At 41.4% G+C, this 20,116-nt stretch overlaps 2 protein-coding genes across 2 annotated transcripts; both read left to right on the top strand.

Moving 5' to 3' along the window:
• Nucleotides 1-16,797: 16,797 nt before the first annotated feature.
• On the top strand, nucleotides 16,798-17,758 carry IWZ02DRAFT_358693 (aquaporin-like protein; the record flags this gene model as incomplete). The annotated part of the gene is made up of 3 exons (XM_066764321.1): nucleotides 16,798-17,079; nucleotides 17,180-17,391; nucleotides 17,452-17,758. Coding segments are annotated over 3 exons (801 nt in total), but the record flags the coding sequence as incomplete, so codon positions are not given.
• Nucleotides 17,759-18,461: 703 nt separating this feature from the next.
• On the top strand, nucleotides 18,462-19,945 carry IWZ02DRAFT_82200 (S-adenosyl-L-methionine-dependent methyltransferase). Its single transcript, XM_066771270.1, has 4 exons — nucleotides 18,462-19,027; nucleotides 19,078-19,186; nucleotides 19,259-19,382; nucleotides 19,437-19,945. The coding sequence occupies exons 1-4, from the start codon at nucleotides 18,644-18,646 to the stop codon at nucleotides 19,879-19,881; spliced, it is 1,062 nt and encodes a 353-aa protein (XP_066619399.1). The 5' UTR covers nucleotides 18,462-18,643; the 3' UTR covers nucleotides 19,882-19,945.
• Nucleotides 19,946-20,116: the final 171 nt, after the last annotated feature.

Below are 20,116 nucleotides of genomic sequence, written 5' to 3'. Positions count from 1 at the left end.
AAGGATAATACTTAACTAGATATACTATTATAAAGAGAGTAAGACCTATCTACTAACGCGGATAATAGCCGCTTAAAGTACCGCTTTACCTAAATACTTAAGTTATTACCCGCCGGCCTCGTAATAATGAAGGCTAGTTAAGAAGAAGAACTAGTAGAGGAGGATGCCGTATAGGCGTACCCTATCGCGTTAGGCGGTAACGATACTAGGGGTAAATAGATAACTAACGCGTAGAGAGAGTTAGTAGGAGAGGACGGAGCTTACTAGGCCCTAAAAATAGTAGTACTTAGTAGGAGTAGAATAATACTAGCGGAGCTCTCCCTTAGTAAGATATTAATATCTAACTTAATAGTGGATAATAAGGGCAACCTTTATTAGCGTAGTCGCTTATAGGTACTAGATTCTAAACCCCTATAAACTAGTATCCTCTAGATGATATACGACTCTCTAGAGGTAATCCACCCTAGCGATAATAAGATAGTATCCTAGCTCTACTATCTTAAGTTATTTTAGCCGAACTATAACGCGTAGGTAAAGTAATTTAGGCGTAATTATAACGTCTATAGAGCGACTAAATTCTAGAGAGACCGTAAGTAAGGACTATTCTAACTACTCCTAGTCCTAAATTAATAGTAGTAAGAGGTATCTATAGATTTCGTAGGCCCTCTTATAGCTAGTAAGGGGAATACCTATATACTAGTCATTATAGATAGGCTATTAAAAGGCGTAATCCTAGAACCCTATTACGACCTAATAGCTAAAGCCGTAGTAGTGTTATTCCTATAAACGTACTACTAGCGCTATAGGTTACCCGACGCTATTACGTTAGACCGGGGTCCGTAGTTCGTAAGTCTTTTATAGGAACGCGTCTATAAACTATTAAATATTCGGCGGCGTCTCTTAACGGGTTACTACCTAGAGACGGACGGTTAGACTAAGAGAGTAAACGCGGAGGTAGAGCGGATGTTAGCCGTATTAGTTAACTAAGTATAGGACGACTAGGCTAACTACTTACTAGTTATTAAGTTTATGTTAAATAATAGGACGTTAGCTACTATAGGCCTTAGCCCGTTCTTCTTATTACATAGTTATTACGCTAACCCCTTATAAATAAGACTCTTAGAAGTCCCCTAGCGCGTTACTAACCCGTAAATACTAGTAGCGTAAGGTAACGCCATTATAATGAAGATCTAAGAGGCTACTACTTAGGTAGAAAACGCGATAACCGCATCCTAGGTAGCCTAGAAGCGGTAGGTAAACCGCTATTATAACGCCTTACCTATATATAAAGTAGGTAATAAAGTTTAGTTAAGCCTCTATAATATATCTACGGACCGTCCTATTTAGAAGCTAGATTACCGGTTAGCGAAGTATACTATAACGTAAGTTATTTTAAATAAGGCCTACTAGTTAGATGTACTAGGTACTATCTATAATATCTTTAATATGGACCTACTACGACTAGCGTCTAATAACGCCTTACTAAGCTAGGCACGTATAGATTATTAGCCGCCTATAGTCGTTATTAATAATAAGAACAAGTAGGAGGTAGAACGTATACTAGATAAACGTTAGCGTTAAAACCGCCGAGAGTTCCTAGTAAAGTAGACTAGGTATATAAGACTAATATAGGAACTAGCGTCTACGTTTAAAGACGTAGCGGCCGTTAATAAGTTTAAAGTAGGTTAATAAGTTTAGGTTAGAAGTAAGGGAGCGCTACTAAATAATAAGTAAATAATAGCGGACCCTAGTAGCGGAACATCTAATAAGTAATAGTACTATCTAAACGAGCTACTAGTAGCGCTACCTATGCCTAGGCGCTATAGTACTAGGCTTAAGTAAGTAAACTAGCTAGATTATAACTCTAACTAATAGGGGGCTACTAGTAACACGTACTAACTACATAAGCCCGCCTATAATAATCCTCTTCGCGAGGTCTAGAACTACTAAACCCCGCTCGCGCTCTACTTACCGTTCTATTAACTCTATAATCTTTATAACCGTACTACCTCATAACCTTATTATCTTACCGCACTATAGACGCTAATAATAACTACTTACGTAACTTACGTAACCGTATCGCCGAGCTTAAGAATCCTCCTCCTCTAATTAATACTATAGATCCTATAGACCCGGTCCCTCCTCCTAATAAGGCTAACCCTACCGCCTACCCTAATACTTACCCTAGTAACCCTTACTTTAGCGCTACTCTCTATATCCCTTCTATCTTTAGTAATATTAAAGACCTCCTTAGCGTTAAGCTCCGCGGTTACTACTTTTATATTATGTTAGGCTCTAGTTAGGACGACCTTAATAACTCTATCTATAATATTATTACTACTACTAGTAGTACGATCCTCCCCTTCCCTAACTTTAGTAATACTAAGGATGAAGAGGAGGACTACTTAGGTCCGTTCCCTCCTAGCTCTATCTAGCGTTAGATTATTATAGATGAGGTTATTATTAGTCTTACCCCTTATAACGCCCTACCCGTACCTAGTTATAACGCGCGCTAGATCTTACCTACTAAGCTATATATGCTTATTACTATTAGCATTACTAAGCTACCCTAAGGCTAGCGCCGTTTAATCTATACCCTACCCCTATTCCCTTACCTTAGTATTAATAAGCGCTTTACGGTCTAGTAGGGTTACCTATTACTCGGCTACATTACTAACTACTACGTCCACTCATAGTAGATCTATAGTAATAAGCTAGAGCACGACGCGTTTATTATTTACTATCCTAACGCCTACCTCTTTCCGTCCCTCTCCCTTAGTAATATGATTAAGGCTATAGGTAGCCTTATCCTTAACCGCCCTAGCGGCCTACCTAACCGTAAGACCTAGTTCCTTACCTACTCTACTAGTACCGACATCCCGCTATTTAGCTAGCCGCCTAATAAGTATAAGTCTAGCTAGGGTCTCGTCCTTCCTATTAAGTAGTTCCGCTGCCTAGTCTTCGTCTATATTAGGAACCTCCCTAACCCGGGCTATATCCTCTATAAGTACCCTAGTAATAAAGAGTTCTAGGCCCGCCTTATCTCTTATAGCTTTACTAATAAGTAAGCTGCTATAGTAACCCTAGTAGCTACCTTAGCCTATACCCTTTCCTTACCGTTTCTTTTTTTTACATAGTAGATTAGCGCTACATTTAACGGCGTAAAGGGGGGGGTATTATTACGGTTTCTAACCGTTTATATCCTTAGATAGATCCTACGGTTAAAGCATCGGGCTTAAAGTGCCGATTCTCCGTATATACTTACTTAGATTAGTACTTTAATCCTACCGTCGTGAGACTAGCTTACTACGACTAATTATTACTATAAAAAAGGAGTTAACTTACGTGTCTACGTCTTAATCTCCTAACACCTCTCCTCTATAACTATTACCTTTCCTTATCTACTACCACCACTACTACTACTACTAATAATAATAATAATAATAATAACATGCCTGCTTACTGCTCCGCTTACCCCTTACGCTACGTACGCCTTACCTACCTTACCCTCCCCCCTCTTCTACGGGCTTCGGCCTAATATAATAGAGTACTCTTATTCTATTATAGTAGCATATAGCCCTAGCCTACCACCTCTACTAACTTTAGTTAGGTTAGTAAGGAGGACATTCCTCGTCTTATTAGCCGCTTTAACTAAGGTTAGCTTAGGTCTAGCCGCGTACGCCCGCCTATTATTACGTATATATAGACTATTTAGAGATTTAGTTTAACTTACTAAACTATATTATAATAGGCTACTACTACTATAGTAGTAGTAGTAGTAAAACGTAGCCTCGCTTACGTTATTACCCGCCTACTTACTATAAGCTAAACCGAACTCTACTACCTTATATATAGACTAACCTCTAGTATAAGTAGCCTACCTATGCTGCCTAGTAAGTAGTAGTAGTAATAGTAGCAGCCGTCATCGCTACTACTACTATAGTTTAGTAGTTCGCCGTCGCCGCCGTCGTCTATGTAAGTAATTAGTCTAACTCTAGGAACTTAAACACCTTAAAGACTAACCTTAGATAGTAGCTCCCTACTACCCCCCCTATACTTACGCTTACCCTTACCGCCCGCGCCGCCGTCGTCGCCCTCCGTATAAGTAATTAGTCTAACTCTAGGAACTTAAACACCTTAAAGACTAACCTTAGATAGTAGCTCCCTACTGCCCCCCCTACGCTTACGCTTACCCTTACCGCCTATACCGCCGTTATCACCCTCTATATAAGTAATTAGTCTAACTCTAGGGACTTAAACACCTTAAAAACTAACCTTAGATAGTAGCTCCCTACTGCCCCCCCTACTACCGCGCTTACTCTACCCCTCTCTACCCCTACTCCTCCCCCCCCTAGCCCTTACTTACTACTACTACTAACCCCGTCACTATAGGTCTATATACTATAGTGTTATTTAATAGTAATGCTAATAGGTATAGTATAGAACCCTATTAGTATTACTTCCGCCTCTTACCCTTAGGGCCTTACTAGTAGCTATAGCTGCTAAGTAAGTATAAACTATCTAGGATATAGGTATAGAAAGACTAATATACTATAGGAATGATAATACTCTAGCTCCTACTAGCCTAACGGCTAGGGATAACGTTAGGGAGTAGTTAGTAGAGCTTACCTACCAGTAAATTACCTATAGCTAAGCCTACCGCCCCTTCGACTTCTTTTAGCCTAGTTAGGTTATAGGGCTCTATACTACCTAGGACCGTAATATATAGTAGTTAGCTAGCTTAGCTACCTTAGAGACCCCTAAGTCTAAGTAATAGGAGGCGTAGGGTAATAGGACGGTTACTAACCGTCGGCGCTAGGTTAGCTATATCTCCTATATTATAGAGACTTAGGTAGGTATAGAGAGACTTAGTAATGCCCGGTACTAGCCCTACTAAGACGCTAGCTATAAATGTTAGGTTTACCGGTAGGAGGCTATTAATAAGATTAGTAAGGCTAGTAAAGCTTACGCGTACTACCGCGATAAAATCTAGAAGTATCCTCTAGTCTACTAGAAGAAGGAGTTAGTACCGCGTAAGCGGAAGTAGCCCCTACCTCTATATTCTAGTTATCGTCCCCTTAAGCCTAAGGGGCCCCCTAGTAGTCTACTACTAGGAGTAGGAGGGTCTAGTATTACGGTATAGCTAGTTAGTTAGGGTGTTAGTCTAGTTATTTAGTATTTAGGTTTAGTATTATTTAGTTTAGGTACTAGGTTAGGACGCCTATAGTTTTTTTTTTCTCTCTCCTCTCCGGTTTTTTTTATACTATAAAGTACTATACGTCCTATTATAATTACATTTCTAGTAGCTATAATCTAAGTCCTATCTTATAATATAGCTCGCGCTATATAAGCCGTTTATAGTAGCTAGTATCGTTTATACTACTTACGTATTAAATCCTATAGGTTCTATTTAGCTCCTAGGGTTAATAGGGTTAATAGAGTTCCTAGAGTTAGTTAAGTTTATAGGGTAGCCTAAGTTACTAAAGAGAATAGCTCTATAACCGATCGAATAGTAAATAGAAGGGGGGGTTTCGTTATATATAGCCGGTATATTAGATCCTAAGTGCCCTAATTAAATCTTAGGGTTAATAGGGTTAATTAAGATAATAGGATCGCCTAAGTTAATTAAGAGGTTAGCTTTATAGCTAGTTAAACGGTAAAAAGGGAGGAGATCGCGTTATATACGACTAGTACTATTTATGCTATTTACGTAATAGATCCTATAAGCCCTAACCGGATCCTAGGGTTAAAAGAGTTAATTAGGTTACCTAGGCTATCTAGGATAGGTATATTACGGCCGCTTACATCTTATAAGGCCTAAGAGATGGTATTAAGTCTCGCTCTAAGAATTATAAGGTGCTTATCGGCTATCTCGGCTATATTATTATTAGACTAGATATTCGCTTTATAATCCTATTAGATAAACCTCTTAACCTACTATTCTTAAAATAGATATCTACCCTACCCTCCTAAGCGATCCCTTTTTCCCTTATCTCTTTAATAATACTACTATATAAGTAGAGTTATTACTCCTATATTATCTTATCTAGTAGATACCTTAGGTAGTTAATCTACTTATATCGTTTAAATAATTAATCTTCTACGATACTCTTATCGTGCTTCATCCCCTAAACGCTACTCTAAATAATATAGGAAAAGAGACTAAGCCTACTACCTACGCCGGCCTAGTAATAGGGATAGGAGTCCGAAACTCCTTATTCTTACTATTATTATTATTTTTATTCTTGCCGTCGCTGTTATCGCTATTATCGTCGTTATTATCGTTATTATCGTTATTATCGTCGTCGTCGTCCTCCTTAACGATACTACTACTAATAATAATCACCCTAACTTAGTTCTCTACATGATTACTAATCGGTAGCCTAGATCCTATCTAATAGGAGTCGCTTCTATTACCGTTATCCTAGGGAGCCCCTAGCCTATTATCTAGCTATATATACGCCCTACTAGCCATCCTATAGTTTATATAATCCCTACTAAAAAGGTAACCTAGGTTTTCTAGGTTCTTAATAATAGTATAGGGCAGTATCCCTAGGCATTACTAATAGGTCTAATGTAGGACAGCCTTAATTACGAGATATAAGGCGTAGAAATAAAAATAGGCTATTTAGTTAAATGATTAGAGGATAAGGGGGTACTATTAGCTAGCTATAGTAACTACGCGTATTTAAAGCTCGTAGATAGAACGTAACATCTAACCTATTAGAAGAGAAGAGTATTAAATCATAAATAGCGCATGATCTAGAGTTCTACTAGCGCGCTTAATTATAATATAGATAGCTTAGACGTTACGAATACTCTAACTAAGGCCTTATATTAGAATACTAACGGCATAGACGACCTAATAGAACTAGGAAAAAACCTTAGCCGGCCTATTTTAGAGTTCGATAATAAATTAAGGAATGAAGTCTCGATCTAGGATAAGCGGCATCTTATATAGTTTTATAGTATTTACTAGAAAGGAGATAGGAGTAGGGTTAGTCATAGTATTAGAAGATAAAGAGATAAGTAAAGTTAAGAAATAGGATGAGAGACGAGTTTTAAATACGCTAGAGTACTAGATTATTAATTAAGGTTAATTTATTAGTACTAGATAAAGCGGGATAGAGTCTCTAGCGCTTTAGTCTACCTATCTATAGGCATATTATAACATAGCCTTTATAAGATTAGTTAGTAGGGTTAATAGGGTCTTTAGGATTTATAGGGTCGCGAGAGTTTATAGGGACCCTAGCTTTCTACTATTCCTATTTCTTATTTAGTATAGTAAGTAAGTTAATTACTAGATCATTAATTATATTAAGCTATTCATTACTATTATTAATAAATCCCTTAATCTTAATCTTATCTAGGCGTATATTACTATTATTAATAAACTCTTTAAATCCTCCTATATCTATACCCTATTATAGTAGTATAGGATATATAATTTAAGCATAATACTTACCTTATCTTACATGGAGCTTATTAAATTACTTAACTTATTAGTTAAGATACATTAAGCCGGCTATCTAAATATCCTTAGAATTAAAGGGTTTCTTACTAACTAGGTCTAGGTAGCTCCTTTACTAAATAAGACGGAAAGAGTAGAGAGATTTTATAAGATTAAACATGTTATAGAGCGCTAATTTCCTTATATAGTAACTAGATATCTCTTTACTAAAAGCTCCTTTAAGCTATAAGCGTAGTAATTAGACCTATATATTTAATAGATAGATTTAATTAAGTATCTCCTCCTCATTATAGGTAGAATTTTTAAAGTTCCTTATCTTAAGCTTTATATTAGCATTAAGGTATTCTAACATGAGGTCGATTAGCTTAAAGGTATTAGCTCTTCTAAGCTAGTTAACGAGCCTAGATAAGAGGATTACATCTTAGAGCTTAGGGGTGTTAACGTTTAATAGATTCTAGTAGAAGTATAATATCTCTTTCTCATATCTATACTGCCCGGAACTAAAGAATAGGATAATTAAAGGGTTAATAAGATATTATAGGAGGCTAATATTACTATGCTTAATAGTATAGTATATACTAAGGAAAATCTTAATCTCTTATTATTAGAGGCCTAAGAATAAGTCTAGACTGTTCTAGACTCTTCTAGACCTCTTCTATTACTAAGAACTTATTCCTACGGGTTCTTTCAGATTCTAGCCCTTATTCTAGATTGTCTTATTACTAAGGCCTAGAATCTTCTAGTCTAGATTAATTAGAAATCGTCTTCTATTAATAGAAGAACCTATTACTAATTACCTAGAGATAGAACTCTCTAGAATCTATAGGTTCTTCTATATAAACACCCTTAGGTAGCCTGCTAGTTAGTCCTTTAAGGAAGTTCTCTTATAGTAAAGAATCTACTACATTCTCTACTATAAACCATCTACCATACGGTATATAATAAAGATATTACTTATCTTTATAGAATACCGCTAACAGGTTATGAGCCCGGCTAATAGTAATCTATAGATTACTATATAGCTTGCCTTATAATTTATAAGTAGGATTTTACTTCCTTCCCTACTTATAAGAAAGAATATACTATTCTTTCTATACTAGACCGCTCTTATAAGTAAGGCTTAGTAAGACTATCTCGGTGGATAGCTATTAAGCTAAACTTATAAAGAAGTCTAGGGAAAGCCTACTTATTTATATAAGTAAGGCATTTTTTAGGGTAAGGACTAGTATCCTAAGCCCTATCCTTAGGCTCTTAGCCTATCGAATTTTTCCTAGGACCGTCGGGCCTATATCTACCTAGGATTTTATTCTAGAACCTTCTAGTAGTCTAGAATAACCTTATTCGCTACCTATTCTTTACCTTTCTCCGCCTTTCTCCGGATTTCCTCACATTTCTATTAACTACGTTGATATAAGGTGTGGCTACGCGGCCTCTATACTATATTAGGCCTAAGCGTTACCCGTTTGTACTAGTTCCCGCTAGTGTCTTGGCACGAGGAACACTAAAACTTCACGACACTTTGAAACGTTTTCGACCCGCATCGACCCGAATACTTTGCTTAGTAAGCAAAGTAGTATACCGTTTTGAAGAGAAAAACTCGGCGGACAAGGATCTGAAATCAGATTCCTTATATCTTTACTCCCGGCTAAGTTATTAGAGAAAACATCGATACTCTAATAATCTCCCTACTTTCTATTAGGTGCATCAGGCCCATTAGCACCTAATAAACTTCGAGACTTCATACACTTATAGTTTCCGCTTAAAACTATAAGTATAAAGAGTTTTATACTCTAAAGACCTCTATAAGGTATAAAATCTTTAATATACCTTAAGAAAGGAACATCTTCTACTAGGAAATATGGGAAAAGAATTCCCTAGCATTCCTAAACTTAAAGGCCCTGAGAACTAGGAGTCTTAGCGATCTACTATAAATGATATAGTGATTATAGAAGGGCTAAAAGCCCATCTAGACTCTAAATCTCAACCTAAAGTAGAAGATCCTACCTAGGAGGTTAATGATGCTAGAATAAGGACTTTCATTAGAACCTCTATAGATCCTAAACTTTATTCTAGCATTGCCCATTATAGAACTGCAAGTTCTATGGGAGAAGCCCTTAGAAAAAGATGCGAATCTAAGGGACTTTCATGGGAAGTCTCACACTTTATAAGGCTACTAAGCCTTAAAGATACGGGAGATATTAATACCTAGGTGGCTAATCTATTAGATGAGATAACCCTATTATCTCAGACTAAGATGGCCTTAACGGAGAGGTAGAAACTAGGTGTATTCTTTAGTAATATACCTAGTAGCTATTCTTCATGGAGCGCCGTAGCCCAGCTAGGGCTAAAAGAAGAGACTACTCTAGACCATCTTATAGAGCGTCTAGTAGAAGAGTCTCGGCGCCGAGAACTAGAAGAAGAAAGCAATACTGCCCTTATTACTACAACTAGTAATAAAGGGAAATCTTCTTCTAAAAAGAACGCCTCTACTTATAATAATAAGAGTACTAAGAAGTGCTCTTATTATAAAAAGAATAGCCATCTAGAAAAGGACTGCTATAAAAGAGCTAGGAATTTAAAGGGTAAAGAAAATAATAGTAGTCCTACGGATTTAGAGGATACCCTACACATTACGGGTTATACCTCTTATTTTACCGCGGGTCCCGGCCTAAATGACTGGATTCTAGACACCGGCGCTACAGCCCATATGTCTAGACATAAAGATCTCTTTACTTCTTTAAAAGAAGTAAATTTACCTATAAAACTAGGTAAAGGAGAGATCTATGCTAAAGGAATAGGTACTATACCTATTACCTTTAAGTACGCTAATAGAAGGATAAATCTAACCCTTCTAGACGCTCTCTATATCCCCGATTTATCTATAAATCTTATCTCTATATCTAGGCTATATACACATGGTATATATCTAGATATAAAGAACTTAAGACTTATAGATAAAAGAGAGCAGATATATGCCGAAGTTTTACTTCAGAATAACCTATTTATACTACCTAAGGTAGAATCTACTATAAATTACTCATATATAGCAGATTTAAACCTATGGCATAATAGGTTAGGGCATATAAACTTAGAAGCTCTTAGGGCACTACTACCTGTTAAGGGTAGTAAAATAGACTATTCTATATACCCTTTAGCTAAATCTAAGCGTACTATATCTACTACACCAGTAGCGGTCTCTAAACCTTATGAGAAGATAGGTCTAGATGTCGTAGGACCTATTACTCCTAAGGGAATAGGGGGATACACCTACTATATAGCCTTTATAGACTATTATAGTAGGTTTACATGGGTATTCCCCCTATTTACTAAAGGAGAAGCCTATAATAAGATAGTTTACTATCTTAAACTTATAGAGCCGCATGGTAAAGTCCAGTCTTTAAGGCTAGATAATGGCCTAGAATATGGGGGAACTCAGCTAGATTTACTAGCTGAAAATAAAGGAATAACTCTAGAAAAGAGTTCTCCTTATAGCCTAGAGTAAAACGGGCTTATAGAGAGGACATATGGGTTAATAGATACTATTACCTGTTGCCTTCTCTTAAATTCTAAGGTCCCCCTTACCTTCTAGCTAGAGGCTATTAAAACCGCCACTTATATTCTAAACCGGACCCCTAAGAAGTCCCTAGAGGGTATTTCGCCTCTAGCCCGGCTAAATATAGCTAAGGGCAGGTCTCCTACTATAAATCTCTCTTATATAAAGACTTTCGGAAGTAAAGTCTTTATAAACATCCCTAGAGAAAAGCGTACTATATCCTCTAAGTATTCTCCACGCTCTAGGCCTAGTATATTATTAGGCTTTAAGGGGGAGCATATTTATAGATGCTGGGATATAGAAAAATAAGCTATTATACGCACTAGGGATGCTACCTTTAAAGAGGATGAATTTCCTTCTCCCTATACTAAAAGTATAGAAGATAAGGAAGATATAGACTATACTAAGCCTATATTTCCTTCTTCTATAACTAGCCCTCCTAATAGACTAAGATCTAGGTCTATAACTACTATAGATACTAGTAGGGAGGAGCCTAGGAGAAGTAAGCGCCTTAGAGAAAAATCCTCTAAGGAATCGACTACTATAGAGGCTACTATTAATAGCCCTATAGAAGAAGTACCTTATCCTCTTAGAGAGACCTTTAAAGAGGTTAGAATCCCTAGTAGTAGCAGCTATGTTACTATAGAAGGCCTAAGTAATATAGAGGAAGATATCTCTTATTACTTACTCTATAGTAATAGGGAACCTACTACTACTAAAGAAGATGCCTATAGACGCCTTAACTAAGGTACTTACTAAGGCTCTCTTTACTAAATTCCTCTCTATTACCCTGCGTAATAAGTTAGGGGGAGTGTTAGAGGCCTAAGAATAAGTCTAGACTGTTCTAGACTCTTCTAGACCTCTTCTATTACTAAGAACTTATTCCTACGGGTTCTTTCAGATTCTAGCCCTTATTCTAGATTGTCTCATTACTAAGGCCTAGAATCTTCTAGTCTAGATTGATTAGAAATCGTCTTCTATTAATAGAAGAACCTATTACTAATTACCTAGAGATAGAACTCTCTAGAATCTATAGGTTCTTCTATATAAACACCCTTAGGTAGCCTGCTAGTTAGTCCTTTAAGGAAGTTCTCTTATAGTAAAGAATCTACTACATTCTCTACTATAAACCATCTACCATACGGTATATAATAAAGATATTACTTATCTTTATAGAATACCGCTAACACTTATAGTAGTTAACATATAGTGCGGAATCTAATATCCTAGATAGGACGTCCTTAGTTATTAGTACTACTCTATACTTACTCTATAAAGGTAGTAAGCCGCACGTCTTTAATAAGCTTAAGGAGTTAATTAGGTATCATGACACTATTAATACCGGATATAAACTCTAGTATCTAGAATTTCTTCCCTTTAAGAAGATACCCTTTACGCCGCATAGCGGTATATAAGAGAGTAACTATACGGGACGTAAAGCTTTACGTAAATAGGGGCTACATTTAGTAGTATTTAGTATTACTTCTATTAGTTTAACTGCGGTTATAGGTAAGGATATTACTCTAGAGGGTATATATATCCTCTACCCCCTATTCGCCCTCTAGCCCCTAATATATACAAATAATAGTGTTAATGAGATTCATCTATATATAGAACTAAGATGATATACTAAGTAGCTATCTACGCTTATTATACGCCTACGTTACAGCCTCCTACTCATCTTTAATAGTTTAAATATATTACGTAGTAAGCTAATTACTATGTATAAGGTATAGTTACTTAGTAAAGTCATTTAGTTTACCTAGGGAGTTCTTAAGTCCTAGCTACCGCAGGAAGATATTCTTATATACCCTATAGGTCCCGGTAATTAACCCTTCATTATAGTTAATTATTCTAAGCTATATAAAGTCTATCTTATAGGGCTATAGGCGCTTAACCTCTAGTATAGTTAGGAGGATGCTATCTATATCATTCCTATATACCTTCTTAATACCTAACCCGTAGATCCTTCGTACCGCATTAATAATTAGGAACCTAGTTAATATAAGGCCTAGTCTATTTTCCTCTCTACTAAATATAGTAGGGGATTTAAGAATATCTTTAAGGTTAAGGGGGATAGATAGATTATATATATCCTAGCGTAATCCATTATCTAGTATATATAGATAATTAATAATGGCGGCTATTATCTTTAAGCGCATTTTTATTATGTTACTAAGAACCTCATCACACTTTAAGTCTTAGTAGTTAAAATTATCATATATAATGATAATCTAAAGGGATTTTATAAGCTACTTTAGGTAGTCCTGCTTAAATTATTAGTAGGAAGTCATTTTATCCTAATTTTTAGTTAGCTCTTAGGGTTTATAGGGTTTATAGGGTATATAGGGTATGTAGGGTCTATAGGGTTTCTATAGTCTATAGGGTCTATAGATATTATTACCTTACTATATAGAGTAACCTAATCTAAGGCCCTTTTTAATGTATAATATAATAGACTAACGCTAAGGCCGTAAAGGACTTAGATAACTCACCGCTTTATTCTAGACCTAAGAAGATATATACTAAGCGCTATTAAGAGGAAGTTTAACCTCTATCTATACCGTCTATAGCATACTATACTTATAATTATAAATATCTACTTACGTCTTTTCTATTTACTACGCTCCGCCGCACTCTAGGATACTCTTACCTTTATATAACTCTCCTAATAGCTCTAGTAGTTCTAAAGAACTCTTAAAAGCATATTATACTAAGTAGGTACCTTACTCTAGATTATAGTATAAGTACTAGCTAAGTTAAGAGATGTAATTTCTCTATGCTCTATATTAAGGTTAATCTTATTAAAATACGGGCTACGGCTACGGATAAGGTAATTAAGCTTACGCTTAAAGGAGTCTAGAGTATAGTCTTAGAATACTAGATGATTTAAGGCGGCGTATAATATACTCCGTTACTATAATAGTAAGGCGTAACGCCTATAGCCTACTTTAATATTATTAGATACCTAAGCCGTAAGTAACTACTTAAAACTAAGGCGGTAATACTTTATTACTTCTACTACTTTAAGAAGCTTATCCTTCCTCCTAATATTTTTATTTAACTAGATATTATCCCTATTATAGGCTTTATTATAGTCCTATACGTCTTTATCTACTAGACTTAATTCCGGTCTATCTTATAATCTATTCTCTAAAATATCCTCTATATCATCCTTATTAAACTCCTTATTAGAACTATTATCGCCCTCCTCTTTATAATTAGAGTCGTTATCCGTATTATTATGATTAGGGTTTATTATCTAGTTTATATACGATTCTCCTAGCATCTTAAGGTACTACTCTATGCGTTTAAGGAGGCTAGTCTTAATTTTAGTAAGAGGGCTTAATAGAGGTAGAGCACTATTAGCATCTTAATAATAATGTTAAGAGATAGGAGTACTTAGATATATTCCTATATAGTAATAAAATAGGGCTTTTAATTATAGGTAGTCTTAAGGTAATCTAACGTTATTAGGTACGTAATATATAGCTTTAAATGAAGTTATTATAGTATTAAAGATATCTCTTATATAAAATAGGCTAAGTTACTCTTAGACCCTCTTTAAGGTTTACGCTACGCGTAATATGATTAGTTCTTAGGGTCTATAGGGGTCTAAGCGTAAGTGACTAGTCCTAATTTAGATAGCGCAAACCGGAATAAAGAGGGTCTAACTTGTGAGATAACATGGAGATGAGACTTGCCCGTTGACCTCAGGCGATATTATTGGTCGGTTGCGACCGGCACTCGGCAGCGGAGCAGCAAGCGAAAGGACGGGCGCGTCACTTGCACCCGCTCAGTGAAAACAATGGCTTTTGCATCTGAACATCCCCCTCAAGCATCGATCAACTAATATCAGTCGAACTGGAGAACTTGTTATCGGAGGAGAGGTGCATGAAGAGTCCAGCTGTGGGTGGACCGGAGCCATGGCCGTCTTTTCGGCATCGGGCAGATCGGCATCGGTCCGCCCATTTCGGCACTCTCCCCTCTCCGGGCCAACTCACCACATCCAAACAACCGTCAACACTGACAACTCACTTGTTTGCATCCCAAGGCTCAGCCGTCGTGTCGGGCATTCGTCCAGCAGATTCAAGTCCTCAGCCACAAGCCTTTTCAATTTGCCTCGACCAACCAATGCTTTCTCGACGTCTTGCATAACGCGCTGAAGCCCATTTGCCCTGAACAGCCCGTCAAATAGGGGTTTGCTCAGACATTATTATTCTACGAAATGGCGGCCAAATTCAGATGTGATAATGAGGAAAATCAATGCCACCGTCCCAGCGATCAGCGGGTTCTCGACTTCTTGATCCATGGATGACCGACTTTGATGTTTTGCAGCACAAGACGGCAGAAGATTCGTATTTCGTTCTTCAGTATCCTCGGCCCGTTCCCGAGAACGTCGATTGTCCAACAACGCACGGAATCTGGATCTTTGGGATCACAATTCGTCCATGGAGCTCTTCTTTTTCCGGTGTTGGATACTCATCGGTCTTGGGATCATCGCTCCTGCAGCTGTTCTTAATTTCCAATATCTCGTGCAGCTAGACCCAGTCTCATTAAGCTCAAGACTGGCATCATCTCTGTACTCGTCTATCCCGCCCACCTTGGTGCCCAAGTTGTTGTCCAAAGCTTGGCTTTTATACCAGCTGAAATGCCTCTTCTCTGGGTCTCCCTTGCCGTGTCTACACTGACTTTTCGCATCTTTCGTTGTGTTTCCATGGCAAATCTTGGATGGCGCAAGCCTCCTGAAGCTTTTGGTGTCTTTTCTTCAAGATGCAAGTTGCCCTGGCGATAAGGCCATTCGGAACCACCGCCGCACGAGGCAGCTTCCAGGTGTATAAAGCTTCTGATGAATTGCACAATTTGCACTTGGAAGAGCTTTTGTTTCTTATCTGAGAACTTTCCCAGCATAAACATTTTGCAGAGCAATCTTGGAGTTTTTGCTTTTGTCTTCAAGCATAGCTGATCGGTCTCTTACAGCATCATCGGTCCAACTTGCTCAATCGTTGACATGTCCGGCAGTAATTCAAATCAGTATCGTTCTGTTTACGAGCGTTTTCACCCCGCAAAATCACCATACGAGCCGCTGGGCCACCAAGCCAACTCGTTGCCCAGCTCTCCGATAGCATCCAAGTTCGTCTTTGGTTCGTCATCTGAAGGCCCCCAATCAGCCGAACGACCGATTCCTCCTCGCTCAAGAGCAAGGGAGCAACTCAATGGGAAACACCAAAATTGGCCCGGGAATGGCAGGGCGCACGAGCCCAGGCCGCCGTGGGACAACAATCGCACCACGCCCCAACGACCCACAAACTTGAGAATCTTCAAAGATGGAGGAACACATAGGCAGGAAGATGCGCGACCTCCTCGTCCCGACCAAGCGAGGCTGAATCCAGGCCTTGGACGCCCGAGATCAAACTCCAATGGCACAACCATCAATCCCGGAGATTCGACGAATGGCAATCTCAGGAAGGAGCCTGAATCATCTGTGAAAGACGTACGCACGAGCGCTCAGTATGATCCTTTCATCGAGCCTGCCCTGGCAAAGTACCTGAGCCGACTCAATCACAATGGACAGCCCCTGTCATTTTATGACATGAAAGAGCGCGCAAAGCAAGAAAGGGCTGCGAGCTTGTACGCCGACGGCTCTTCCAGGCAGAACCCGGGCAGAGACTCGTGGAGAAGCTCGCGCTGGATACCACTGGGCCACAAGGATGGCGGAGGCGACAGTCCGCCGCCGCCGCGTTACCGAGAAAAAGACAACGACATGCTGCCCATGAGGCTGCCTTGGACCATGTGGATGAATACAAATTGCAAAAACCACTTTGTAGCCAGCCTTGGGGAATTTGTCGGCACGACAATGTTCCTCTTCTTTGCCTTTTCAGGCACTCAAGTGGCCAAAGCCAGGGCCTCGACTCCGGCAGAATCGAATCAAGTCGAGGGGGATCCGCCATGGGATCCGACCGATTTCCTCTACATTGCACTCTGTTTTGGCTTTAGCCTCATGGTCAACGTGTGGATCTTCTTCCGCATTTCTGGCGGCCTTTTCAACCCTGCGGTAAGTGGGCAGCGGCCCCTCCACACACACACACACACAAACACACATAATGGAGACTCCGTCTGAAGCTGATGAGACGCTGATTAATGTTGCACTGCAGGTGACGCTGGCGCTTTGGGTGACACGGGCGTTCGGGGCGTGGCGCGCACTTTGGCTGTTTATCGCCCAAATCCTGGGAGGAATTGCCGCGTCCGGGATGGTTCTGGGCATTTTCCCAGCTCCGCTCAATGTGCAGACGACGCTCAGCGATGGCACGTCGATCGCCCAGGGCTTCATGATCGAGATGGTCATGACGGCCGAGCTGATTTTTACGTAGGTTTTGGTCCCGCTCTGTCTAGCTGGTGGCGTGGTACTGACGAGGGGGGTGTGCAGCATCTTGATGCTGGCCAAAGAAAAGCACAAGGCTACGTTCATCGCCCCCGTGGGAATCGGGCTCGCGCTGTTTGTGGCTGAGCTCGCGGGCGTGTATTACACCGGAGGAAGTCTGAATCCCGCCCGCAGCCTGGGACCAGCGGTCGTGACAAACACGTGGGACTCGAATCATTGGATCTACTGGGTGGCTCCGGCGTGCGGCGCAGTGCTGGCCATTGCGTTTTACCTCTTGATCAAGACGCTCGAGTACGAAATGGCGAACCCGGGGCAAGACGGCGACGAGGCCAACGACCCGACCAAGAACCCGTCGCACCAGGTGCGCGAGAAGCAGCGAGCAAAGACGGCGCGCATCCTGGCGCGGCTGGGCATGGATACGTCTCAGCAAGCGGACGGGTCCTGGACGCCACAGACGAACGAGGTCGAGCTGCTGAGGACCAAGGACGCCATGATGGACGTGGAGAAGGGCGTGGGCACTCAGCCGGCGTACATGGGCTCGAGTGCGTCGGTGGGTGAGCACGACAGTCGAGGGCGCACGTCGCCAAGGCAGTCGATGCACAACGAGCCTGGGTGAAGCGTGACCCGGGGCTTCGGATAGGTGCAAACCCGGGGGCGAGAGCGAGGATATTTGACATGGTGGTGTGGTGCTGGTACAATTGGGCTCCTTTCTTTTTGTGTGTGTGTGTGTGTGTCTCTCTCTCTCTCTCTCTCTCGCGATGGATCATTTGGGTTTTTGGCGATTGCGCGGCGAGGTAAGCGAGCGGCGGTTGCCACCGGCGGTCAACGACATAGTTATTAAACGAATCTGGATCGCCGTCGGATATCCACATGTTTTTTTTTTCTTCAAGCAGGCCATGTGGTGAAGTGGCAGACGGAGACGTGGACCGAAGCGGCGCGGTGTCGGCGACTTTTGCCCTGATCAGGGCCGGACCGACGCTCCTGCATCCAGCTTACATTGGATACGCAGCAGACCCGCTTATATAGGTACCTTCTGATTCACCCTTCCCCCGCGCCGCACTCCCGCCCGGACTTAAAGAATGTCTCTGCCTCTGCTGCGTCTGCCCCGGCCTTGTCACCTTGACCTTGTACCTTCACTGTCCGGATACCGGGTACCGGCAGCAGCTCGCAGCTACCGTGGGTCTCGTTGACGACCACGCGCATACCATCCGATCCGACCCCTCGAAACACAACAACAATGGCAGCCCAGCCTGGCTCCTCTCCGCGCTCCCAGTCCAGCTTTGGATCTCCAGGCGGCGCCGCATCGCCCCAGGACGTCGCCGAAGCCGCTGCCCAGGCGCGCACCGAGATCGAAGCGCACGAGGATTTCAGCGACACCGAGTCAGGCTACAACAGCGACGACAATGGCAGCATGACGACGAGCGTCAGCTCCTCGGTCCGCGACTACAACTTTGAAAATGGCCGCCGCTACCACAAGTTTTGCGAGGGGCGCTACATCTTTCCCAATGACGAGCAGGAGCAGGACAGGGAGGACATGAAGCACGCCATGACCGTGGCGGTGTGCGGCGACAAGCTCCACTTGGCCCCAATTGGCAGCGACCCGAGTCGCGTCTTGGATCTGGTACGGCAGTCGTCGACTTGAAGCGTGCGAACGTGCTGACGGCGCAAAAGGGTACGGGTACGGGTATCTGGGCGGTCGACATGGGGGATACCTACCCCAGCGCCGAGATCGTGGGCGTGGACCTCAGCCCCATTCAGCCCAGCTTCGTACCACCAAATGGTAAGGAGTCGACCGTACCTGAACGTCCAAACTTGTAGAGCGTAGGCGATGCTGATGCGGGAAGCGCGCCAGTCAGATTCCTGGTCGACGACATAGAGAGCGAATGGGTCTATTCTGCTCCCTTTGACCTCATCCATCTGCGCGCCATGGCGCCAGCCATCAAAGACTGGTCCAAGGTTCTCGCAAGCGCACTCCAGTAAGAAACGTCCTCTTCGCTGCCAACGCGCGACTCTGACAACCTCTTCTTTAGCTGGTTAACCCCCCAAGGCTACATTGAGATACAAGAGCTCGACTTTGTCCCCAAGACGGATGATAACAGTATCCCGCCCGACTGGGCGTACCTCAAGTACACGGCAGCGGTGCGCGATGGCCTCAAAGAATTTGGCAGCGACTTTCACGTCGGTGGCAAGATTCCCGAGAAGCTTCGCGCCGCGGGCTTCCGGAATATCACCACGCACGAGATCAAAGTGCCCATTGGGCCGTGGGCCAAGAACAACCTGCTGCGAACCGCCGGGCTATACATGCAGGCCGCCGTCATCGATGCTTTCAACATGGGATTGAACGGGCCAATCACCAAGGGCCTTGGATGGACTCGGGACGAGGCTGAAGTCTTGTGCGCCGAGGCGAGAAAGGCCGTGAGAAATCCCAAGGTGCACGCGTACTATACGATGTGGGTAGTGTACGGGCAAAAGTAGTGGCGGTGTGTTGAGAAGCAAATTTTTTTTTTTTTTTTTTTTTCCATTTCCTTGGGGTTCTTGTGGTTGGCTTGCGTTGCTTTGAATGATTCCCTTGCATCGAAGGTGCGTTTCGGATCGTACGTAACTCATAGACCTAGCGAGCGTAAGCATGCTGGCGGCGCTCCCGCGAGACCGAGAACAAGATGGCTCTTTGCCTCTCGACGGATGATTGGCCGTGGTGAAGGGGCGGTGT

This window comes from Phyllosticta citriasiana (assembly GCF_038021145.1).
Source record: "Phyllosticta citriasiana strain CBS 120426 chromosome Unknown IWZ02scaffold_14, whole genome shotgun sequence".
Lineage (NCBI taxonomy): Eukaryota > Fungi > Ascomycota > Dothideomycetes > Botryosphaeriales > Phyllostictaceae > Phyllosticta > Phyllosticta citriasiana.
Note: the sequence above shows the minus strand (reverse complement) of the source record. Positions and strands in the feature narration are given on the sequence as shown.